This window comes from Stegostoma tigrinum, chromosome 4, assembly GCF_030684315.1.
Source record: "Stegostoma tigrinum isolate sSteTig4 chromosome 4, sSteTig4.hap1, whole genome shotgun sequence".
Taxonomy (NCBI): Eukaryota; Metazoa; Chordata; class Chondrichthyes; order Orectolobiformes; family Stegostomatidae; genus Stegostoma; species Stegostoma tigrinum.
Window position 1 is genome coordinate 96,359,176 of NC_081357.1, and position 26,581 is coordinate 96,385,756.

A 26,581-nucleotide genomic window follows, 5' to 3' on the forward strand; every position below is an offset into this window, starting at 1 on the left:
ATGGAACTTACTACTACTGCAATAATAGGCAACTACAATTGATGGATTTAAGCAGATACTGAGCACATGAAGAAAGCAAGAAGAAGCATTAACATTAGTATAGATCAATTGGGCTCAAAGGCCTATTGCTATGTTGTATATCATTTGCAATGAACAGCTGATTATAAAATTGCAAAGCAACATATACTGCAAAAATCTGTCTCAAATGCCTAATTCTGCTTCTTTTGGAAAGGCACTCATGTCCATACATATAGTGAAACTGTAGACTCAGAATAAACAACAATGGACATGTTGAATATAGTTCAATCACCTGATGTCGTTGTGGTCCAACTGCAGCCATCCAAATGCCCATGCTGACGTCTTCACCCTGCAGTTACAATACAGACCAAAGTGTTCCTCACATATCCAGTACTTTCTATATGTAATTGCTTACTATGTGAATTACACAATTCATTCAGCAATTCTACGCCTAGAAAGTTTCGGACAATATCAACAAATGTTAATAGTGGAGACGATCCTTCAGAACAATCTTTGAAACATTCCTAGAAGGACAAGGCCAGGTACTGTATATGACACCATTACCTCTAACTCACCCATTCTGCCTTGGAAATATATCCCTTTTCCTCCATCAATATTGAGTCAAAAACACTTTGGATCTAAAAACACCACAAGTGTAATTACTGATAATGGGAACTGCAGATGCTGGAGAATCCAAGATAATAAAATGTGAGGCTGGATGAACACAGCAGGCCCAGCAGCATCTCAGGAGCACAAAAGCTGACGTTTCGGGCCTAGACCCTTCATCACGTGCTCCTGAGATGCTGCTGGGCCTGCTGTGTTCATCCAGCCTCACATTTTATTATCTTACAAGTGTAATTACTCCATGTTCTGCAACAGGTTAAGAAAGATCAGTACTCACTTCTCAAGGGCAACTGCAGATGGACAACAAATCCTGCCTTTACCCATATCTTTAGATGCCATGAATGCAAAAGCCAGAGAGGTTAGATCTTAGCCAAAAGAAAAGCTGTCTATAAAGAACAATGTTCCTCAGATTTTTGGTCTGAAAAGGTAAGAATTAAGGGATGTTGCTCATTCCCATCTACCATGCAAGAAATGCAGCAACATCAAGGTTTTTGTTGTACTATTAAAATATTCAGACATCATTCTTTCAATTCAAAGTTCTCTTTATCATTTTAACACATTTGATTTTTCTTATTGTGATACTGAGATGTGGTCTGCAGGAAGATATTTTAATATAGCAAGTAGCATCCCTACCTCTGAGCTCAGAATCTCCAGGTTTGAGACCCCATCCATGGCGTGATGGCCAAGGAAGGTGTGTTCATGTTGTAGCCAAATAGGTTAAGTATTAATGTGCAAATCCGTTCAATACACCACTGGCAGGTGGCATGAGCAGGAGATATTCCTGATCAGTCATTTGTTGGTAAAAGCATTAGAGACTCTCCCATCTACCCTATTCATAGTTGGCAACATACATGTAAAAGTGCATATTGCCATAATCCAAGTGAGTTGCAATACACCGGCACCAAGATCTGGAGTTGATTAGGTAGTTAGTTAGCGAGAAACCAATTTCTCTGATAGGAGACTCTAGAACAAGGGAACTAAAACTATAATTCAAGTTGGGTCATTCAGAGGTAATGTTAAGAAACATTTCTTCATACAAAAAGATCTGAACATCTGCCAAAAACATGTTGAGGTTGGGGAGGACGAAATGAACTGGTCATTTTAAATTTTCAAAATTGAGATTGCTAGATTTTGATGGACAAGGGCATTAGAAGCTACAGAACTAAGGCAGATATTGATGGAGTTAAGATGCAGATCAATACAGTCACAAAAATAGGCTCAAGAAGCTGAATTTCCTTGTTTTCTTCATATAATGAGCGGTTTGCAGAGTACTCAGTTACTGGAGCTGGTAAGAGGAGATTCTAGTTCATCAATAATACAACAGGTATAGAACATTCAACACAAAAAACGCACTGGTAATCTCTCCTTCAGTAAATTTGTAATCTGATTTTGTAAATATTGGAATTACACAGGCATTTATGCTGAATTTGGAATATAACACTGTCAGAAGCTTAGAAGCAACACTGAATCTTACTTCTGCTGAACTACTTCTGCGCAGTACAATATTGCTTTGTAGAAACAAGGTTTTGTGTAATTGAGCAAATGTATCCTTACAAATTGTGAAAATGGTTTTTTGTCAGGGTAGGGTCATACCCAGCGGATTGCTCCTTTATGTCCTAAACCCCACAGTGGGGTTGGGGTACTCATGAACTTGGCAAGTCTATCCGCCATTTACTCAGGCAGAAAGCTAACATTAGAAAAAATGCAGGTTGATCATTCTGCTTGGGAAGTGAGGTCTCCCAGACTGATAACAAAAACTTTCAAACTTCTTGGAAATTGCTTTTTAGGAAGCAGCATAGGAGTCCATGAATTTGAAAAATGCCATCCATAGCTTTTTGAAAGGCTTATCCAATTAGTCTCACTCCCCTTGGAAACAGGCTTGGAAAATGGAGTTGAGGGAGAAGATCAACCATCATCTTATTGCTTAGTGGAATTCACTACATAATACAGACCACTCCAGCTCATATTTCTTATGTGGCCTGCTAAGAAGGATTATATGACTTTGAACCTCTGGTTCCCATAGCTTTTAACTAGTTCTATCCTACCTAGGTTAGTTGTAGAGCACATGATAGAGCTTCCTTCCTGTGTTCAGTTAACAACTTATATTATGCAACCAGCAGAGGAACTACATGGACCTTAGGAATTGCTAAAACAAAATTTGGCTATATTAGTAAAATGGATGCAAAGTAACCAAAAACAATATCCATAACTCAGTTAAAACCCACAAAGTGCCCAATACCTGATAGACTTTTAGTGTGTTGGCGTTCTCTGCTAGCCACTGAATTAAGTTGTGAGAGACGACATAACCAGAACCACATGCAAAATCCGGATAGACCAGACTTGGGTACTCTAGCTCCATCCACTTCCCGCTACCATCCACTGCCCAATTCTGCCTGAAACTGAGGAAATCATTCATGGAAATAAATGAATATAGGGTTTTTCTGAACAAGTTAAGAACACAGCTGCAAAATACTGCAAAATAATGCTGTAAATCTGCAATGGAAACAGAAAATACTTGAAGTATGCAATGGTGGAGAGAGAAACACGCTTAATGCTTCAGTCCAATGAGTTACCCACACAATTGGGAAGATACTGCTGATTAACAACTTCTAAGTTTAATACAAACTTGAGAAACAGCAAGTCAGGCACTTTTATATAAGCCTTTCAGCCTTGCTGTATGAATTTAGTTATTAGAGCTCTATTGCCTGCTTCAACTTGGACATTCTGTACCCATTCTGTAACATCTCCCTCAGATACATCTTTAATTATCATTTACTCTTCTCTTGCATCCATTATTTTTGCCTTTTAATTCCTCCTGCCTTACACCATATCAAACTCCTTCCCTTTTAATCTTTTCCGATCCATTCCTCTGCCCTGTATTTGGTTAAAAGCTATTACATTTCTAACATCTGTCCAGTTCTGAAAAAGTAATTGACCTGAAGCATTAAATCTGTTTTTCTCCCTCTCTCTGGACATTGCCTCACTTGCTCAGTGCTTCCAGCATTTCATGCTTCTATTAACTTATTTCGTCATTATTACTCCAAAGCACCACACATTTTGTGTTAAGGCGATTAACGTATCACATCATATTCGACTGGTTTTCCGTTTGGTACTTCTCAAATTCTCAGGAAACACACTCCACTGAAATCTGTCCTCTGTCCTCTGACATTTCATATCGAGATCTGTCAAAGCTGTCTTTAGACGTGAAACCGCTTAGGTAGGGAGGGATAGCATGACAAATAAAAGAAAGCAGCAACAGCACTTGAGTGAAACAAGTGAAGTTAATCTGCAGATTCAAAAGAATTTAGTGCCTAGCTGAGGAGAAGGGAACAAGGGAGAGATCACATTTAAGGAAATGTCTGAGCTAAATAAATGTGACATATGCAAAATAAGTCCCAGGAACTTGTGGTGAGAAAAAGTGGCTCATCAGGCAAGTTATCTAGTAATTCAAATAAACAAATAGAAAATGCAGTGACTTCAACATGCAGGCAGCCAGATCTTCAATAATAGCTATACAGAGTCAAATTATATAACAATTGTATGCAGTGCAAAAGGCCACTCAGCCTATCATTTTCATTACTGCTCTTCAAATGGGTCTTTCAAATAGACCCAACACTAGTGCCACGTAGTCCTGCAAATTGCTCCTTTGGAATGACAGATGAACTGCTTTTATGAAGCTGTCATAAATACACAGATACTGACTTTCCCCACCACACATTCGTAGCTCCCAGTCTCTCTCCTGCTCTCTCTAGTACCGCCTCCACATCGACATAACAGTCATCATCCGTTTTTAATAGGAGCTTGAAGCTCGATGACTCCACAGACCTGTTTGTGAAATAAAAGCAAGATCAGAATTCTTGACATTACCAAACAACTATTCAGTAGGGTGCGTGTGTTTGTGTGGTGTCTGTGTGTGGTGTGAGTATGTATATATATTCAACAGAAGCTCCTAAACCACATGCTCAAATTCCAAGTTTCAAGCGCTTAAATTACCCAAAGAAAAGCTCAATCACAGTAACATCATTAAAAACAAAGACTTCAACTTCTGTGATAACAAGGTGTAGAGCTGGATGAACACAGCAGGCCAAGCAACATCAGAGGAGCAGGAAAGCTGACATTTCGGGTCCGGACCATGCCCTCAAGATGCCTCAAAGCCCTTGCAAATGAAGTGCTTCCTTTGGTGTAGGTTCTGTTAGAATATGGAAAACACCGGAGGCAATTGGCTTACAGGTTTCCACAAACAGCCATTCAATAATTGATCAGATATTGTTTCTAGATGTTGGTTGAGGGGTAAAAATTGGTAAAGTTTCTGGGGAGAAATTCCCTGTTTTTATTCCATACGGTGCCATGTGATATTACTTATCTGCCTGAGAGAGGAGTTTGAAGTCACATCTAAACACTGGCACCTCCAATAGTATGCATTCCCTCAGTACTGGCATTGGGAGTGTCAAACTGGATTTTGTGCTCAGGTCTCAGAATTGGGGCTTGAAGCCATGATTTCCAGATGCAGAGGTAGGAGTGTGTCCCTCTGAACCGCAAGTGACACAAACTGTGAACAAAGATGAAGAATATCTCTTACCACTGATAAAACTGTAGCAGCTTGTGCGGCACATTTCTGTATGTGTCTATCACATCCACAAAAACAATATCCTGGTAGGTTTGGCTTTCTTTTTGTAAGTTAGCATCTTCTTCCCTGAGTTTATTTTTGTGGTTTTGAAGGCGCTTGGGCCTAGTGGCGAGGCTTTCCAGGAGAGTAGCACCATCTAAAAAAGATGAGTATAGTGCCATGATGAATCTCTTGTAGAAATCATCGTGTCATTAAATTTAAAGCAAGTTAACATGGGGAATGGGGTGTTACAGTGTCAGAAAACTCAAATAAACACTCTCCCATGCACAGACACGCACACTTTCTCCCACGCGCGCACACACTGTCCCATACATGCATGGACACCACACAAACACACACACACACACACAAACACGCACACAAACACGCACACACACACGCACACACACACGCACACACACACATCTATGGGATTAATTTGTATTTGCCGATACAATGTATTTAAAAAGCACAAAATTTATAGACAGTTAGTTAATATTGGCTTTTTTATAAATTCTTACTTTCAAATTAAAACCTGTCTGACTCCAAACCAAGGATAATGGGAACTGCAGATGCTGGAGAATCCGAGATAAAAAAGTGTGGAGCTGGATGAACACAGCAGGCCAAGCAGCATCTCAGGAGCACAAAAGCTGACGTTTCGGGCCAAGACCCTTCTCTCCGCTTTGTTATCTCGGAGTCTCCAGCATCTGCAGTTCCCATTATCTCTGATACAATTTTAATCTCACTGCAAAGCCTCTTCTCGGATGCCTAACCTGAAGAAGTTACCCTCCTCCCTCTGGTCAAACCTCAGGAGATCTCTCTTCCACTGCTTCGATCCGCCTCCCCCCGTCCCTATTTATTTCGGAACCCTCGCCCCCTCCCCCTTTTCTGATGAAGGGTCTAGGCCTGAAACATCAGCTTTTGTGCTCCTAAGATGCTGTTTGGCCTGATGTGTTCATCCAGCTCCACACTTCGTTATTTCTGACACCAAACCAAAACTCTAAAGGATTCTAAATGAGGCCTAGCACCTAACTTGCACTGTCTGACCTAAATTCTCACCTCTTCTTTACTCTGAAAAAGCTTCTTATTCTCTCAGGGCAGCACATGAAAGAAATTCAGAGATTTTCATATACATATTAATCAATTAAAACCTTCTAACTGATTAAAGATTTAAAAGCATCTTAGGTTTATTTAATACATTCTTATCGGTTGTGTGACTCTTTGATCTTTTCCTTTTACATTCTGTGTTCTGTGTGCTTCTTTCTCGCTTCACCTGAAAACAGGGGTTACACTCCAAAAGCTGGTGTTCTGAAATAAACCTGTTGGAATACAACCTGGTGTCATGTGATTTCTGACCTCTCCAGAGCATAAATATCTCTTTCCATGGTCCAATCTTAAGAACTTTTGATCTACTGCCTCCCATGGAATATGGAGGCCAGAATTGCATACAATATTCTAGGTGTGAGATAACAAAGTGTAGAGCTGGATGAACACAGCTGGCCAAGCAGCATCTTAGGAGCGCAAAAGCTGACGTTTCGGGCCAAGACCCTTCATCAGAAAAGGGGGATGGGGAGAGAGTTCTGAAATAAATAGGCAGTGGGGGGGGGGAGGCGGATCGAAGATGGATAGAGAAGAAGATAGGTGGAGAGTAGACACACATATAGGCCCTAACCGGGTAAGACAGCAATTTTCCTTCTGTTGGGACATTGATGCACTAGTTGGATTTTGACAGTTTCATAATAATTTTTACAACTTGTTATCTCACACTATAAGAGCTTTTACATTGTCTCTTGCAAAGCTTAGGCTACTGAATCTTTAAGGGCGTTTAAATCCTTGGCAGTCATTTCCCTACATTGCTGTTTCAGCAACATCTTTTCAAACTTAAGGGATTAAAGCGTTGCAGCTTGGTCTTTGACTGACCTACCATGGATGGTGTAGGTAAAGCCCCCAGCCACTGCAGCCACATTCTGTCCAAATCCATCCTGGATCACCTGCTTCTCTGCCTGAAGCTGAGCCTATATACAACAGCCACAGTGTGAAATTAGGAGGAAACCAGAAAGGAAAAATGTCCATCCAAATAATGTATACAAACACATGCACTTAAAAATCAATATCCAGTATAATGTTTTAAACACAGCTAACTTTCCTTTTACACTGATCAGTCGCATTCCTGCACATTTCATTGAAAAAGCCATGTAACATTCCCAGAATATTGCTGCTTGCAGTGCTCCCTCAGCATGATTCCCACAACAGTACAAGACACTCCCAGCACTGTCCCTCTAACAATAGCCATTCTCCAATTTCTTCCCAAGAGAGAATCTTGTGATCCTAATCAGTTTCCGGTAATATTCCTGACTAGTTAACGTATTGTAGCATAAAGATTAACTTACTGCAGAGAATCTGAGAACACCTCCTCCACTGTCAAGCACAACATCAGTGAGGTTTGTGGTAACGAGGTATTCAGAGTCTTGGCACTCCCAGGCAATGGTGCCTTCAAAGCCCTGTCAAGACAGATATTTTGAATTTCCTGATTTGAAATTTTATACACTTTTCTTAATTTACTCATGGAATGTGTGGATCATTGTTGATTGCCCATCTCTAACTACCCTTGTAAAGAAAGGGTAACTACATTCTTGAAACACTGGTGGTCCATTTGCTATGTTCACAATGTCATTAGAAAGGGAGTTCCAGGATGATGATCCAACAACAGTGCAGAAACAGCTCTGACTTTTTCTTCACAGATGCTATCAGACCTGCTGAGCTTTCCCAGCAGCTTCTGTTTTTGTTCCAGAACGACTTATTTATTTAAATATAATTAAATGTAATGATGAGATTTGAACCCATGCACCTACAGTATGAACTTCAGTAATGAGTCCAGTGACATTATTTTCTTGCGATTTTTATATCATATTTAACTCACTGCCATATCTCTTCCAAGCATGCCCACATTGAAGAAGTTCTGCTCATCTTTCCGATGGGATTTCCATTCCAATCTTTCTTCTTGCCCACCAACATTAATTTCACTGTCACTCCTGGTGTTTGACCGAGTATTTGCTAAAATTCATTTCGACAGTCACATCACATCCTAAGCAACTGCCTCCGGCTCAGACTCATCCCACGTGGATTCCAACTGAAGTTTCATCCCTCATGTTTTGAATCCTCCCAGGATCACAGATACCTCTGTGATGTTTGATGTTCAACATTCCACAGATAGCTGTTCTCACCGTATCCTGAGATCCACAATCAGTGCCATGCAGTGTCACATGCACACTCTCGATCCTTCCGTCAAGCAGCATCACAACACACTGGCTCAGGGCTGTATCACTCCGCAGTTCCACTCCATCCTCCGGCCCATTTGTCATGCTAACAAGAAACGTTTTCTTTTCCTTTCAGGCATCAAGGCCCACAAGATGCAACAATTCAAAGATACCCACGGCCCTCTGGAACGTTCCTCCCCTCCCTTTCCCTCTGACTCCATCCTGTCTCCCAACCCCACCCCCTATAAAGGTATTTATCATTCCACCTAACTTTCCGCACTCCGATGCTGAATATTCTGTACTCGGCAAAGGCTTCAGCTTTATTCCTCGGCATGCCCGCCTTAACAAATCTCAGGCACAACATGACGTCAAACTCTTCCTCCGTTGTCTTCGCCTCTGTGCCCATTTCTTTGGATAAGAGACCTCTCCCCGTCCCACAGATCCCTTTGACCAGTTCCAACACTCTCCCACCACCTGGAGCCCTCCCTCTAGCCTTTTGTTGCATTCGATCTGTTCATTGAGAACTGTCAATGTGGTCAACTCAATTTCTCTGACCCCGCCCCACCAACCTGCACTCTGTACACTTAGATCTAAACCTCTGAGGAAGGGTCACCAGACCCAAAATGTTCACTCTGATTTTTTCTTCACAGATCTGCCAGACCTGCTGAGCTTTCCCAGCAACTTCTGTTTTTGTTCCTGATTTACAACATCCGCAGTTCTTCCAGTTTTTAAAAAATTCTGGAACTATTTGTGCACTCTGTGAAGGCTGTGATGCCGTAGAAACCACTAGAGATTAAGTGAATGAAGGAAAGCACATACCAATATTTGAGATAGGGTTTAATAGGGTACAATAAATATCACTATGTACACTGAAGAAACATTAATGGAGGGATTGAGGGTTAACACACAGTGGCCACAGCCACAGATACTCCATTTGAGATTTTGGCATTGTGGGCACAGTGGACTTCAGACTGAAGACAGCAAAACATAATCTTCTGAAGAGATGGACATGGAGCTGGACTAAGGGAGATGATAACAGGTTTAAGTATCTTGAAGATCAAAGGGAAGTTAAGTGATTGGAGGATTATTGAAGAAAATGGGTAGGCTAGGTTGGACTTTGTAATAAAGCAAAATAAATCTTAATACATTGGGCTGATGTCATATTTCTAACTCACTGGGCAGTGAGCAATGTGACGGAATGGCTGATGAAGCCACACATTGATATCCCCAACAGATGACAGACACCAGCTAATACATGAGCTCAGAGTGAGAACCCACTGGACATCAAGCGTGAGGTCCACACTAGGAGCAAACTACTCTAGGAACCTGGTGCTTTCCTTTAGGAAATAGGAGAAAAACATTGGGAGTCACCCAAGGTTGCGATCATCCATTTCTTAATGGGCAGGTTATCAGTAGCTTTCCAGAGGTCTGAACAGAGTACTTCATTGCAAAACCTGAATAGACCGAGGAGAAGAAATATCACTGAAGGACTGCAGCACACAATATAGATTGGATTTTCTAAAGGTTACTCAGCATGAACAACACATAAAAAGAAAGAATAAAACTATTCTTAAACCTTTGCTTGTACCTTAGGTAAAAGGAATCTTTCCACTGGTTTATACCACAGTTGGTTCACTTGTACTCCAGAGCTGAGTGGACTGAAGCGGGCACTGGCAATCACCTCCTGGTAAAATAGTCACACAATAATACAGCAACAACTTACCACTAGGAGCGTTTATAAACAACAGGCTAGGGTTCCAACAAGTTGTTACAGTTCAATCCATTTCCCATGCAATGTGCCAGCTAATCATTTGGTTACCTCAAGCAACACAGCCTTCTCAAGGAACAGTGATAAGGGGTCAGTGACAGCAATGCTAACGACACATAAATGCCTTTTAAAAAAATCAATCAATAATGGATTGAGACCTGTTCTGATTTTAGCCCAAGTCTAAAATGAGCATCACAGTGCTGGAGGTGATTACAGAAAGGGGCAGTATTGTAGGGGCTGGAGGCAGTTACAGAGAAAGGGAGGGTTTTAGGAGCTGGAGGAGTTTACAGACAGACAGAATGTTGTAGGGCTGAGGTGGTTACAAAGAGAGGGAGTGTTGTAGGGGCCGGTGGAGGTTACAGAGAGGGGGAGGAAAACAGGAACTGGAGGAGGTTACAGAGAAAGGGAAGGTTGTATGGATTGGAGGTGGTTACAGAGAGAGAGTGGGTTGAAGGCGCTAGTGGAGGTTACAGAGAGAGGAAATGTTGTAGGGGCTGGAGGTGGTTGTGGGGGAAGAGAGAGAAAGAGAGAGAAATGGGGGGGGGGGTTGCAGGAGCTGGAGGAGGTTGTGGAGGAGAGGAGGGCTGTAGAGTGTGGAGAAGGTTACAGAGAGAGGGATCGTGGTAGAGCCTGTGCAGATTACAAGGAGATGGAGAACGTGAGGCTTTTCGAGTTATTTGAACATTGAGGATTTCATGTTTGAGCACTGCTAGCTGTGGAACCAACTTAAGAGAGCAAACACAGAGCTGAGGAAGAAATTAAATTTGGTCTGAGTTATGCTGCATAATTTTGGATCTGCTGAAGCTTATGGTGGGTGCAGGATAGTAGGGTGGCCAAGAGTACATTGGAATATTTGAAGCTGGAAGTAGCTAATGCATTGATGAGACTTTGAGCAACAGACATGCTGAGACAAGAACTGAGATGAGTGAGATTATGGACATAGACAAAGGTGGTCTAAGTGATGGAGAAGATAGGAAGTTGGAAGCTTAGCTCAGGGATTAATAGGATGTCATGACTGAGTGGGGAGATTTACCTCCAATGTGGTTTGGTAGAGTCGGACAGTGAGATTCTGATGAAAACCTGTTCCTCTCTGATCATGGAATACCCCAAGTCTTGTAATAATGATGGGATGGAGAACTCGGAAGTCAATCTTTGAAACCTTGCTCCCCAGCAATGTTGAAGCAGTAGTTCCAAACAGACTGACAGCTTCAACTTCCTGGCCTATAACTGGAAAAAGAAAAAGAAGATTTACATTTCTATTGCATCTTTCAGAGTAATGTACTTTACAGCCCATAGGTACATTTGCAGTGATATCACTGTTGTAATATAGGATCCACACCACTCTCATACAGCAAGCTATACAGTAATAACTGGATCATCAACCTGAGTGATACTGATGGGAAATAAATACCAGCTGAGGGAAAACACTGGGGACAATGCTTATCTTCAAAGGAAAGATTTTCACATCTGATTAAAAGGGTGGATAGGGCTTCAGTTTAACATCTAATCTGCAGGACAGCATCTCCAGCAGTGCAGTACTCCCTCCGTAATGAGTACTGGCCGAGATTGCAGCCTCATCATAAGTAAGATTTGGAACCACAAAGTTCTGGCCCATAGGTACAAATGTTGTTTACTAATTCATGGCTGACAAAACTTGGTGATACAGTTAGGTTAATATACAGGGCAGAATCAAATTCACACCCTTAACTAATAAATGTTTCTTTGTATTGGAATATTGAAACATGGAGAACTTAATGATTTATATCTTTATTAAATTATTGGCTTCATTATAAATTAACCTTACCTGCTTCACACAGAATCAGGGAGGTGATGGCCTAGTGGTATAGTTGCTGCACTGTTAATCCAGAGCCCCAGATAATATTCTGGGAACCTGGGTTCGAATCCTGCCACAGCAGACAGTGGAACTTGAATTCAGTAAATATCTGAAATTAAGAGTCTAATGATAAGCATGAATCCATTGTCGATTGTCAGGAAAAACACATCTGGTTCACCAATGCTCTTCAGGGAAAGAAACTGCCATCTTTAACTGGTCTGGTCTGGCCTACGTGTGACTGTAGACCCACAGCAATGTAGTCGAGTCTTAACTGCTCTCTGAGCAATTATGGATGGGCAATAAATGCTGCTAATGCCAGCAATGTCTTCATCCCGTGAACAAACAAAACAAGAAAGTCAGCACAGTAAGCCTCTTGGGCCACTGCACCAGCTGACTGAAAAAACTACTAAATTACTCCCATTCATCTTATATTTTTCCCCAAACCACAAATTAATCTTTGATACTATTGAAACTCCTTCCACCATTCCTTCAGGGATCTCCAGATTATAACAAGTTGTTGCTAGAAATAAATTATTTCCTGAACCAGATCTAAGATATGGGGTAGGCCATTTAGGAGTCAGATGAGGAGAAATTTCTTCACCCAGAGAACGGTGAGCCTGCGGAATTCTCTGCCACAGCGAGTGGCCGAGGCTAAAACATTGAATGTTGTCAAGAAGGAATTAGATATGGTTTTTAGGGGCTAAACAGATCAATGGGCATGAGGAAAAAGCAGCGACAGGACACTGAGTTGGATGATCAGATATTATCATATTGAATGGCGGAACAGGCTCAAAGTGCCAAATGGTCTATTCTTGCTTCTATTTTCAATGTTGCCATGTTTCTAAGTTGCACATGGAGCTCCAGGAAATGGGGTTACAATCTAGGGGGTAGACGCTTGCTTACTTTGACTCCTATATTTGTTTAAACTCTGTTATCGTGGGAATGGTGGGTGCAGGCCAAACTGGGAATGAAAAGAGCAGGGTGCCTGGAGATAGAGAAAGAGTTGACTGCGAGCAAGTGGCATCTTGAATGTTTTGCTGCAGCTGTCCACTCCTGAAGTCTGAGTGCTGTTCCAGACTAGTGAGGAGTGAATGACTGTCTAGGTGCCCTTTAAATATGGCACCAGGACCTTCAACCCTATAAGGTAACGGTAGGAGGTTGTTGAATTCCCGCCTGATCTAACTACAAGATTCACTGTGCATACTTTCAGATTTCCAGTATGTTTGAGTATATTATGTCCTCCCTTCTCAAATACATGAGTACAGCATTTCAATAATCTCCAGCAAGTCTGACCTGGATTTGTAAAGTTGAGCAGCTGACAGGAATAGGGATCCTCTCTGTCCTCATCAGGAATGTCACAGCCAAAAGTACCAATTATAAACTTTGCAAGGACACTGCCAGAGACACAAAAAAAAATTACAGTGCATTTCATCATCTAATTTGGTTTACAACCAACAAAGTAAGTTTGGAGTAGACAGTGTAATTAATACAGCAGCCAATTTGCATGCAGAAAGCTGCCCATAAACAGAAATGTGATAATGACCAGATAATCAGTTTAATGATGTTGATTGAGGGATAAATACTGACCAAGGCATTAGAGATAATTACTTGGACACAGTCCCATAGTAAAGTCGGGAAAAGCCACAGTTGGAAAGGAAGGAATAGAAGAAGGGTGCCAGAGTGGCAGGGAGACAGATCCAGTGCACTGGTTAGACCCTGTGAAGCTAGGTGCAGGGTGGGGAAAGGGAGACTCAAGGCAATGAGGAGGGACTATAGGCACAGTGAATGGAGGGAACAGATTTTTGGTGCAGAATGCACCCAAGCACAAAGGGACAGCACAAAATCCCTGGTTTATCCAACTGGGCCACATTTGGACTCAGCCACAACCTTTCAAGGCAATCCGACATTCCCCTCACTCTCACCCTGCTACAATGACCACAATTAAAAGGTCAGACTGTGAGAAGTCTGCACGTCATACACTAAAGATATACGCTAAAATCAACATCATATTCAACAATGTCCTTACACAGTGAAGAACTGCAGTAGCTCAAGAAGGCAGCTGATCATCACCATCTCAGGTGAATTACAGATGGGCAATAAACTTTAGCCCAGCTAGAAATGCCCACATCCTATGAATAAACAAAATGTTTTAGATCTTGTTCAATGTTCCGATATTTTTTAACAGGAGCAGTGGTAATGGTTCTGCTGTTGTTCTGTTGACACCAGTGTACTTAATGAACATATTACTTTAATATGTGTTATGTACTTTACACTCGTCACAGAATGGTTCCAGTGCAAAAGGAGGCCATTCGGCATATGATGTGTGTGTTAGCTCACTGAAGGAATAGTTCACCTAATGTTACTCACCGAGGCCCTTTTCTGAACATTTAATTCCCTCTTGAATGCCTCTCAAGCAAGCATTCTAGATTATAACCACTGGCGATATGGAGATGTTATTACTCACATTGCCATTGTTTTTTTTGCCAATTACGTTTAAACTGGAGACTCTTGTTCTTGATCTTTCCACTGGTGGGAATAGTTCTTCCTTATCAACCCTGTCTAGACAGCTCATGATTTTAATATTTCTATTAAATCTTTTCTCAAACATTTCTTCTCCAAACAAAATAGTCTCAACTGTTTCAATTCTCAAAGTGACTGAAGTTCTCTGTCCTTGGAACCATACTTCTGCACCTCTCCTGTCTGATGCTTTCACATTCTATCTAAAGTGTAGCACCTAGAACTGAGCCTTCCACATCTAGCCTGGCTCGCAGCTATGTTATTCACACAATACCTATCATAAGCAGACATTTTCTGTTTCATCTTAATCTATGTATCATCTGGAAATTTTCTGTATCAGTATGCTTCCAGTGGAATGAGAAAGGAGGCATTTCCAAACTTGACAATGTGAAATGAGGTTTACCAGGTGGATCAAGTGTCAATAAGAGAGCATTTAGAGGACAGTGATCATTGTACCATAAGGTTTAGGTCGGTTCTGGAAAAGGACAAGTAACAATCTAGATTAAGGTTAATTAACCATGGCAAAACCAACTTCAATCAGGTAAGAATGGACCTGACCCCAACAAATTGGAATCAAAGAACATCAGGCAGGACTGCAGCTAAACAATGGACTGCCTTTAAAGAAGAGTGTGTTCAGGTTGAGACAAAGAGTATTCCCGTCAAAGGGAAAGTTAGAGCAAACAGATTTAACGTTCCATAGATTACAAATGATACAAAAATAAAAATGAAGAAGAAAAAGTCTGCTTATGACAGATTGTTACAGGGGGGAATGGCAAACCCCTCTGATAAGTGCCAAAACACAGCCCCAATCTGTTGATGGGAGTCAAAGTTCCCTTCTTACAATGATCCCCAAAACACCCAGAGAAGCTCACCTTACTCTATGTAATCTGTTAAAAGAATGGTTAAAAGAAAAAAAAATCCCTGATCTCCACTTTACAAGTAACAATAAACAATTTATTTATTTGACTCTAACAATGAACAAATTAATAGAATTACTAACAAACCAATTTCCCCTAGATTACTAACTACTCCCTAACTGAACTAAATTCTACTAGAATGTTGTTCAAATAAACACAAGTTCTACTTATATAAACCCAATTAATAAGAAAACAATAAATTAAAACTTAATCTCTCCAAGTTCACACAGACTGTCTTCTGGAACACTCTGCTTTCTCCAGCCTTTCTTCTGTCACTGTTACATCATAAATATGTTTCTGCTGCTGATTCTGCTGTCAGAGATGTTTTTCTCTGTAATGCTTCTCTGAGGTCTTTTACCTAGAAATGCCGCAGTACCATTTTAATTAGATGGTGCTTTCAGTGGGATTGGTTCAATGTTGTCAATACCATCAGTTTTTAAATTCAATTGGCTTTAAATCGCTGAACGCTTGGTTTAAACTTATTGGCCAGATTCAAATTTGTTGTCTTGGTAAAACTGCAGCTTGGCTGCCTGATACAAAATGTTTCAATTCGGGCACTTTCTGTGCACAGTACTTGTAAACTTCCAGGCACAGACAAAGCACAATCTCTGAAAGGGACCAAGCATTCTTTCTCCCCACCATCACTTTTTACCAACTATTCTAACTTCCTACTTTCCAATTCATGAATACACTACCCGACTTTGTAACACAGATGTTGTATGAGTAATGTAGCTGAGAACCAGGCTAAATGTGAAAGGTTCAGTCTGGCCCTCTTTTGGTGCAGTGCTAGTGTCCCTACCCCTGGTCTGGGAGGAACAGGTTCAAGTCCCATCTGCTCCAAAGGTGTGTAATAACATCTCTGAACTGGTTGGTTAGAAAAATAAGTTAAATTTAAACAAAGTCTTTTCCCTTAATTATTGAATTTCCTATCACTACTATTCTTGTAATCTGTTCTCCCCTGTACAACTGAGATAACCATGTTTCATGGACATGTTTCTGGCTACACCACCCAGATGGACAATCATTTTCATCAGTATTCAGAACTGGTTGGAGAGTGAAATGCATTCAAGATAATACTGCACCACATACCTGTTTCTTACTGACTGTCTTGTGATCACCCATTTCCTCCCTTCCTGCATAAGCTTGCATATTGACCACACCTATACACATGCCACCCACCATTAAGTTCTCAGCCTCAGCAATGCCAGCCACTAGTCAAATTCTAAAAGCTGGAGCTCAAGCTGCTGCCACTGACAACATTTCCTGTATAAAAGATTATGAAAGATACAGAAAGTATCCTGGAGGTCCCACATAGCTAGGAAGTGCATTTTAGGTCACAGCATCCCTGCTATTCTTCTATCGACTACAATACTTCAGAAAAAAATCACCAGTTACCTTTATCACCTTCTGATGAAGTCAGTTAAATAACAGGGAACAATGCTTTATTTGAAATTTTGAAGGTTTTTGTCTCTCAGTTATTTATGCATAGTTGCTAATTTTGGACATAAATATTTAAAAAGAAACGCTTGCCTGGCCATGGGGAAAGAGAAAAGAGGTGAGCTTATAGGTGGCTTTCTTAAAGAGCTAGAGTGGAGGTGGGGTTGTTGGGAATGGTCTTATGCCATGCTGTAAGATTTTAGAATGCCTTAAGCATTGCAACCATTTTTTCCACTTACTCTGCAGAAGCCCTGAACCTTTTGCACTAAGTAACCATTTTTCATATCATTGTGCACTCTTCTCAGCTGTTTTCTAATCTAAAAACTGTTCAGAAAGAGAAAAATAATTTAAATGCTTTAATAACTTGTGACTCACCGCTGGTTTAGATGCTGTAGATGCCCCAGCCAGGTATTTCTGAGGGCATTGCGTAACTCATAGTGGTGTCGAGCTGACAGTATACCTATCACAATATCGAACTGATCTGTTGTCCACTCTGGCAAAGTAAAGTCAACATTCAAGAGAAGAAATAGAAAGAACTTATATTTATATAGTGCCTTTCAGTACATTTGGAGAACCAAAGCACTTTACAGCCAATGAAACACTTCCGAAAAATCTTTTGTTGTTCTTTAGGTAATAATCTTAGATCCACTTGAGAGGGCAATGGAAGACTCAATTTAAAGTCTAATCTGAAAATGGTTTCCTGAGTACTGCACTGGAACAGTCAGCCTTGATCATAGCCTCGAATCTCTGAAGTAGGACTTGAACACACAATCTCTGTGTTGGCCTTAAATCAAAAGAACATCATAAGTTTCTTCCTGCGAAATATGCTCTATTCATTAAATTTGTAAAGATACCTTATGGAATAATTCAAATTTAACATTACAAAATTATCACAGATATTTTCAAAACATTACGTAGCACTATGAGGCGCCTCACTTCACTTAAAATGAGGTCATAAGATCATAAGATATAGGAGCAGAATTAGGCCATTCAGCCCATCAAGTCTACTCTGCCATTTCATCATGGCTGATATGTTTCTCAAACCCATTCTCTTGCTTTCTCTCCATAACCCTTGTACATACAAATTTTAGTTCTAAGTCAAAAGTACAGCCGAAGGCATTCTCCACTATTTCCATAATCCCATTACCTATGGCAGGAGGGCACAATACATAGACCTTTCTCATTGACCTATTGTGGCAGCTTCCCCAAACATTAATGCACATTCTGAGTTATTGTAATGATTGGGTGGCACAGTGGCGCCGTGATTAGCACTGCCACCTCACAGCACCAGGGACTCGGGTTGGATTCCACCTTCGGGGGACTGTGTGGGTGAAATTTGCACATTCTCCCCATGTCTGTCTGGGTTTCCGTCCGGTGCTCTGGTTTCCTCCCACAGTCCAAAGATGAGCAAGTTAGGTGGATTGGCCAAGCTAAATTACCCATAGATTTCAGGGACATGATCAGCCATGCAGGGTCACAAGGATAGAGTAGGAAGATGGATCTGGGTGGGAGGCTTTTGGAGGGTAGTTGAGCTGAATGGCCTGTTTCCAACCATAGGAATTCTATGGATTTATGAATCATTCAACAAATTTGTATTAGCAGTTTTCTTGATAATCTTGTAAAATCAACAATATTTTCAGATAATTTAGCCATCTTAAAGCAGATGCTATGTGCGGGCAAAACTGAATGTACTGAATTACAGTGAAAGGTCAAAGACCCCATTATCTCATACTGGAACTACGTCACATTTATTTATTGTTTTTAATGTAACAATTAATGAGATATTATTGAACAAAATATTACACCAAGTCACATTTGGATAAGTGACTAAAAACCAACTGATGTATGAAGAGAAATGTAATGAAAACACACAAGTGAAGTCAAAACAATTTCCATTAACTTTTATAGGATGCCTCATGAACTGGGTGTACTGCATTCTCAAGTATACATTTTATGGCCATTAGCAAAGGCTTGCACAAAGTAACAAGATTTGCCCTGGGAGAGTTCATCGACATTATTCTGTCAGCTAATAAGTTGGAGGAGGGAGACTCGGGCTTACAGCAAACAAAGTCAATTTTATTGTCAAATTAGAGAATATCTACACAATGCAGCAAACACAGGCTATTCGTCAGCAAAATATGTCAGTACATTCTTCAAACAACAAAGTTACAGGCTAATCATAGCACAGTTTGGTGTGAAGTAGAACCCACAATATGAGATACTCTTCCTCTTCCAATAGGATCAGAGCTTCAACAATCATTTGCATAAATGTCTAAATTTCTTGCTGCCTGGGATGCCTAGGTAAAACTGGGGTGCTGTTCTCATTAGAGTAGGGAAGAGTAAGGAAAGATTTAATAAGTGTTATGTAGTCCTGAAAGAATAAATGAGGACAAATTGTTTCCAATGTCTGTACAGTCAAAAACCAAGGACTCAACTGACTTAAGTCAATTTGCAAAAAGGTCAAAGTAGGGGGAAATGAGACTAATTCCTTTTACACAAGTGGCTTGTTATGCTTGTTGTGTAAGGGCTTTAGGACCCTGAAGCAAAGTTGTGATGATGTCACAGAATTCTTCTTTAGTGGGTGTAACTGGCACAGTGTAGGCAGAACTAATTAGAGAAGTGAGAGATTAATAGAGAGAGAACATGTAGAAAATAGTCTTTCATAACATAACAATAGTTTAGTGCATTTAATAATATTTAGTATTAATATGCAATCGAGTTCTAAAGAAGACTAAGCTTGGAGGCAATTCTTGACCTTGCCTTCTCACAAATCTGTCAGCAAACTGTTTTGTGGGCATAAAGTCACATGACAAAAGAGCGATCCTACTTTCTCTGACAAAAGAGCCATCTGGAATGCACTACCTGAAAAAGTGGCAGAAGCTGATTCAATACTAACTTTCAGAAGGAAATTTGATAAAACTTATAAATGAGAAAAGCTCAGGGAAATAACAGTCCTTCAATGGCTCTGTAAAAAGGTGTTTGTCATATGCTGTCTCATCCTCTACAGTACTCTCGAGGGAGTGCCCAGGTTGTGGAAGAATAAAGAACAATAGCTTTCTTAAAGATGACAGTTTCCTAAGACTTCATCCCATCAACACATCACCATAATATCCTCTTATATTGTTCCCAACACTCTGTCAGCAACTAGCTGATATTCTGGGCCAGAACATTAGAGAAAATTATCCCTTTCTGTGATTGGTGTAATGGAATGTTTTACATTCACCTGAGAGTACAGACAGAGCTTTGGTTTGATAATTTGTTGAAAAACAGCCCTTCCAATGCTGCAGCACTTCCTGTTTCTGACACTCTTAGTGTCAGTCTACTAGGATTATGAGACTCCATAATACCATAAGATGTATTTATTTGGACTATAATAAAGCCTTTGACAAGGTTCTGCACGGTGGACGAATTGGTAAAGTTAGATCATCTTGCATTCTGGGTGAGCTTGTCAATTGGATACAAATTTGGCTTGACAGTGGTAGAGCGAAAATTGCTGGAAAAGTTCAGCAGGTCTGGCAGCATCTTGGAGAGAATCAGAGTTAACCTTTTTGATCAGTGCTGGGTCCGCCTTTGTTTGTCATTCATATAAATGGTTTAGATGAGAATATAGAAAACATGGTTAGTAAGTTTACGGATGACATTAAAATTGGTGGTGTAGTAGACAGTGAAGAAGGTTATCTCAGATTACAAAGAGATCTTGACTGATTGGTCCAATGGGCTGAGGAGTGGCAGATGGAGTTTAATTTGAATAAACATGAGGTATTGCATTTTGTTAAAACAAACAAGTGCAGGACTTATACAATTGAAAGTTAGACCTTGGGTGGTATTTTTGACCAGACAGAACTAGGGATTTAGATATATGATTCTTTGAAGTTTGTGTCACATGTAGACAGGGTGATTAAGAATGCGTTCAGCATGCGTGCCTTCATTGCTCAGACCTTTAAGTATAGGAGTTGGGAAGTCATGCTAAGTTTGTACAGCATGGTAGTGAGGCCTCTTCTGAAGTACTGTGTCCAGTTCTGGTACCCCTGCTAGAGGAAGAATATTATCAAGCCGGAGATGGTGCAAAAAAATTTAGCAGGGTGTTTCTGGGAATGGAAGGCTGGGGTTACAAGGGGAGGCTGGATAGGCTGGGACCTTTTTTCACTGGAGCATGGGAGTTCGAGAAGTGACTTTATAGAGGTCTTTAAAATCATGAAGAGTATAAATAAGGCAAATGGCAGATGTCTTTTCCTTATGGTGGAGGATTTCAAGACTAGAGGCCATATTTTTAAGGTGAGAGGAGAAAGATATAAAAAGGACATAAGAGGCAACTTTTCTAAACAGAGAGTGGCAGATGTGGGTACAGTTACAATGTTTAAAACACATTCAGATAACTACATGAATAAAACATGTTTGGAGAGATATCAGCCAAGAGTAGGAAGGTGGGACTAGTTTAGTTTGGGATTATGCTCAACACGGACTTGTTTGACTGAACAGTCTGTTTCTGTGCTGTATGATTTTATGACTCTACGAGATAGAGAAGCAGGAGGCCATTTGGCAGATTGAGCTCAATCTGCCTTTCAATGAGATCATGCCTTACCTGATACTCCTCAATTCCACTTTTCTGCCTGATCCTCACCCACACCCTTGATTCCCTTACTGTCTAAAAGTTCTTCTATCCTGACCTTCTATCCCTTACTTACTGACACAGCATAAACAGTTGTCAAAGAATGTCACAGATTCACTACCCTCAAAGAAGAAATTCCTCCTCATCTCTGCCTAAAATAGCTCATGCCTTACTCTAAGACTTTGCCACAAGGGGAAAGAAACATCCTTTTGCATAAATGCTCACAGGTACATTTCATGTTTCATTAAAGTCACCGCTCATTATTCTAAACTCCAATGATCATAAGTCCACCCTAATTGTCTCGTGAGAAAATCCCTCCATACCCAGAATCAACATAGTGAACACTCTCCTGCCTGCCTCCAATGCCAGTACATCCTTCTTTCGATAAAAGGGGACCAAAACTGCCTACAGTAATCCAGCTGTGGTCTAGCTAGACTTCCCCACTTTTATCAAAGCAAAATACTGCCGATGCTGGAAATGTGAAATGCTGGAGAAACTCAACAGGTCTGGCAGCTGCTGTTGGGTGAGAAATAGTGTTAATGTTTTGAGCCCTAGCATGACTGCTTCAGTTCTGAAGCAGAAACATATTAAACTTGAAACATTAACTCTGTTTCCTAAGGTTTTGGAGTAGATTTGTAGCTCAGGTTGTGGGTATTGAGGTTGGTTGGCTCGCCGACCTGGCTTGTTGTTTCGCAGACGTTTCGTTACCATGCTGGGTAACATCCTCAGTGCAGCCTCTGATGAAGGTCAGTGTGTTTTCCTACCTCGTTTTTAAAACTCTAGAGTCTGTTGAGCTGGATTCCAGTTTTCTTTCGCAGTGGAGTGTATATGGGTTCGAGTTCAATGTGTTTATTAATAGCATGCTTCGTGGAGTGCCAAGCTTCTAGGAGTCCTCGTGCCTGTCTCTGCTTCACTTGTCCCAGGATTTTGGTGTTGTCCCAGTCGAACTGGTGGGTTCTCCTTGTCCATGTGGATTGAGATGAGTGAGTGATCCAGCTCAACAGATTTCAGAGTTTAAAAACCAGGCAGGAAAACACACTAACGCTTCATCGGAGGCTGCACTGAGGATGTTACCCATAGAACATAGAACATAGCAGCGCAGTAAAGGGCCTTTGCGCTGACCTGTGAAACCAATCTGAAGCCCATCTAACCTACACTATTCCATTATTATCCATATGTTTATCCAATGGCCATTTAAATGCCCTTAAAGTTGGCGAGTCTACTACTGTTGCAGGTAGGGAATTCCACACCCTTACTATTCTGAGTAAACAACCCACCTCTGTCTTCTGTCCTATATCAATCACCCCTCAATTTAAAGCTATGTCTCCTCATGCTAGCCATCACCATCCGACGAAAAAGGCTCTCGCTGTCTACCCTATCTAATCCTATAATCATCTTGTAAATCTCTATGAAGTCACCTCTTAACCTTCTTCTCTTTAACAAAAACAGCCTCAAGTCCCTCAGCGATAATAGGAACTGTAGATGCTGGAGAATCTGAGATAACAAAGTGTGGAGCTGGGTGAACACAGCAGGCCAAGCAGCATCTTAGGAGCACAAAAGCTGACATTTCTGGCCTAATTCTGATGAAGGGTCGAGGCCCAAAACGTCAGCTTTTGTGCTCCTAAGATGCTGCTTGGCCTGCTGTGTTCATCCAGCTCCACACTTTGTTATCTTGGATTCTCCAGCATCTGCAGTTCCCATTATCTCAGTCAATCTGTCTGCCCTTTTACCCATTAATTTGTATGCTAGTACTTTGTGGTTAATGCACCAAGATCCCCAAAGCCCACTGTGCTGCAGCTTTCTGCAGTTTTTTTCCCACATGGTTAGCACTGCTGCCTCACAGCGTTAGGGACCCAGGTTTGATTTCTATTTTGGGTGACTGTTTGTTAGAAGTTGCACATTCTTCATGTGTTTGCATGGCTTTCCTCTGGGTGTTCCGGTTTCCAACCACAGATTAATGATGTGCAAGTTCAGTGGACCATCCATGCTAAATTGCCCATTAGTGTCCAGAGATGTGCTGGCTAGGTAGGTTAGCCATGGTAAATGAGGGGTTACAGGAATTGTCTGGGTAGGATGATCTTCGGAGGGCTGGTGCACAGTCAATGGTCCAAATGGCCTCTTTCTGTACTGTGGGGATTCTATGTAAATAGTTTCCGACTTAAGTCAATGAAGTGGACTGGAGTCTTCTAACTGGTGATACTGACATTGGGGTCAACTTTATCAGCCTTCAATCAACATGAAAATCTTAACAGCACCTTCTACCTTAATTTCAATTCGAATGTTTTCATTCAGGAAAACAAAATAAATGGCAAGGAGTTCGTAGCTACTGAAAATGTTGTCTATTGAGAAATACGAACAAATTGTCAGACACCATTAAACAACACCATGCTAAATAACCACATGCTTTGAATGCAGCACTTTAATGTGTGTAAAGTGGTCAATAAAAGGCGCAGGCGCAGTACAACATGGGGCGCGGCGGTCGCTGTGGCGTCACCTCGCCCGAAGTCACGCAAACGCGGTGCTGCCACCGTGACGTCACGAACCCCTGCAGCTGCGAGCGAGAATGACGGTTAAATTCTCCATTACCTCGAAAGTGAAGCAGGCCACCGGGACTTCGGCCAGGCTTCAGTCCGAAAGCGATAATAATGGCGAGGACACAAAAACAGGCCGCCGCCAGCGCAGTCAGGTTCCGCATTGATTGTCACGAAAGCTTTACTTCTAAGAGGTCCACCTGCCAGTTAATGGCTGATTCGTCGCCTCCACCTCTTGGCCGTAGGACCCCACCCCTAACGGTTGACTTGGGGAGCCGACCTATCCCTGTATAGCGCAGACGCGCTTTGCGCTATACTCTATGGGAGTTGTAGTTCGCCTGTCTTAGGAATTTCTGATGAAGGGTCTAGGCCCGAAACGTCAGCTTTTGTGCTCCTGAGATGCTCCTTGGCCTGCTGTGTTCATCCAGCCTCACATTTTATTATCTTAGGAATTTGCTTGTTGCGTCACAAATTGTCGAGCGTGATAACGTCTAGTTCTGCGTGGAAGGTCACGTGAGACGAAAGCAGCTACTTCCCTTTTTGGAGATAACATGGTGTGAAGCTGGATGAACGCAGCAGGGCAAGTTGCATCAGAGGAATAGGGAAGGTGACGTTTCGCGTCTAGACCCTTCTTCATTTTTTTTTCTGAAGAAGAGTCTAGGCCCGAAACGACAGCTTTTGTGCTCCTCTGCTGCGTTCATCCAGCTCCCCACTTTGTTATCCCCTATTAGGAAGTTGCTGCGTTTGAGGCTGGAAACTAAAGATAGAAGCCCCAGTTTACAGGATGACACTTTCCTGTAAGTCGTATGTTGCCGTTTTAAGCCCAGCTCCAGTATCCTGAGCACGAAATTTATGTTGACGCTATTGATAATGTGCTAACATTGTTTTAAGTGGTTTTTTTAAATACATAAATGATCCAATCCCTTTACGAATATTGGCGTTATTCGTATCGCGTTCAGTAGTCATCTCTCAATCGTCAGAAAAGTACTATCAGGTGTAATCTCTTCACTGTTTGTGGGAACGTGCAGGCAGGCTTCATAAAATAGGACAGATGTGCACTTTGCGTGCTCCATTTGCTATAAAACGTTGCAACAGCAGGGGAGCTTTGAAGAATTTTGAAGTTTTGTGCTATACAAGAACTTCCTTTCGGCAGGGATGGTGAATAAAAACCATACACGTTTGATAAATAAATATATTTTAATAGCTTCACGATTCTTACTAAGTACCACGCAGTAAATGAATGAAACAATCAATCAATTCTCATGATAAAGCAAGTTAAGTTTTAGACCTAACCTCCTGTTTTGCAATTAATGCCTGCGAAATAAACTTCAGTCTTACAAAATATATGGTTATGGTTACAGCTGCACCCAAAGTCAGTGAAGTACGAGTCGAGATTCATTTTGTGTACTTCTCCCAAGGAACCGTGATCAAGGTCTCTGAAAGTACATTAGTTCCTACTATACAGCTCTAAAAATAGATCAGTCAACACATACTAATTTGTTTACATAGCTACAACTCATTGTGCATCTTTTTCCCTTTGCCAGTTTCCTCCCCTTCCTCCTCTTCCTGCAGTAAATCAGAAACAGAGAGGCCAACGTCTCTGTCTCAGGCTTGCTGCAGTGCTCCAGCGAAGCTCAATGCAAGCTGGAAGAATACACCTTATTTTCTGCTTGGAGTCCTGCAGCCTTCTGGACTCCATATTGAGTTCATCAACTTTAGGGCTTGAGCTTTAACATTTCCTTACCCCAACCCTCCCACACCAGGCCTTTTAATCGTGTCGTCTGATAATACACGTGACCCATTGTTAGCCACACTAACAGTCCTCATTAATAGCTATCCATTCTCCTAGCCAGATTGCTATCTACTCTTCTGTCTGTCCAACTGCTCTTCTCTCTGTTTGTGCTCTATCCCCATCTATTGTTTATTCCTTCACCACTCCCCCATCCAATCTTCTGCATATAAAATCAACATTTTTCTAGCTACTATCAATTCTGAGGAAGGGTCACTCGACGTGAAACATTATTTCTGATTTCTCTCCACAAATGCTGCCAGACCTGCTGAGCTTATCTAGCAATATCTATTTCTGCCAAAAGAGAGGGATTTATTTTCACAGGAAGCATTGTCATCACAAGTTTGCTGTTCAAGTGGCCACTTTTCAATGACCGTGGACCTACTAAGACTATTCACTTACAGAAACTATTGAGGCATGTTCAATTCTGTCCTTTTCCCCTACACCCATGTTATGTAACAATCATTCCCTGCACCACTGGTGGGTCCGTTTTATCCACAGGGTGCACTGTAACTTTACCAGGCCTTCTATGGCAACACCTTCACCATTTATAAAGATAAGTGCAGTGGGTGCATAAAAATACCAACACCTACAAAGTTTCTCCCAAGACACAAATAGTCCTGATTTAGAACTGTTGCCACTCCTTCATTATGCAGGTAACTAGGTTAAAATCC

At 41.3% G+C, this 26,581-nt stretch overlaps 1 protein-coding gene across 4 annotated transcripts in view; it reads right to left on the reverse strand.

Moving 5' to 3' along the window:
* b3galnt2 (beta-1,3-N-acetylgalactosaminyltransferase 2) overlaps positions 1-24,577 on the reverse strand; it is a 34,316-nt gene extending 9,739 nt beyond the window's left edge. For 2 of the 4 annotated variants that reach the window (XR_007247487.2, XM_048530293.2), the window contains exons 1-11: positions 24,174-24,577; positions 17,354-17,471; positions 13,401-13,501; positions 11,307-11,500; positions 10,094-10,189; positions 7,639-7,749; positions 7,173-7,263; positions 5,222-5,405; positions 4,345-4,467; positions 2,882-3,041; positions 311-367 (exon numbers count right to left, since the gene is read on the reverse strand). Coding sequence is in view for 3 of the 4 variants with exons in the window: in XM_048530293.2 (XP_048386250.1) it covers positions 311-367; positions 2,882-3,041; positions 4,345-4,467; positions 5,222-5,405; positions 7,173-7,263; positions 7,639-7,749; positions 10,094-10,189; positions 11,307-11,500; positions 13,401-13,501; positions 17,354-17,471; positions 24,174-24,282 (1,344 nt within the window). In the remaining variant the exon portion in view is untranslated. The remainder of the gene's footprint in view (positions 1-310; positions 368-2,881; positions 3,042-4,344; positions 4,468-5,221; positions 5,406-7,172; positions 7,264-7,638; positions 7,750-10,093; positions 10,190-11,306; positions 11,501-13,400; positions 13,502-17,353; positions 17,472-24,173) is intronic. The other 2 variants (XM_048530295.2, XM_048530294.2) reach the window with 1 other exon arrangement.
* Between the last annotated feature and the right edge of the window lie 2,004 nt (positions 24,578-26,581).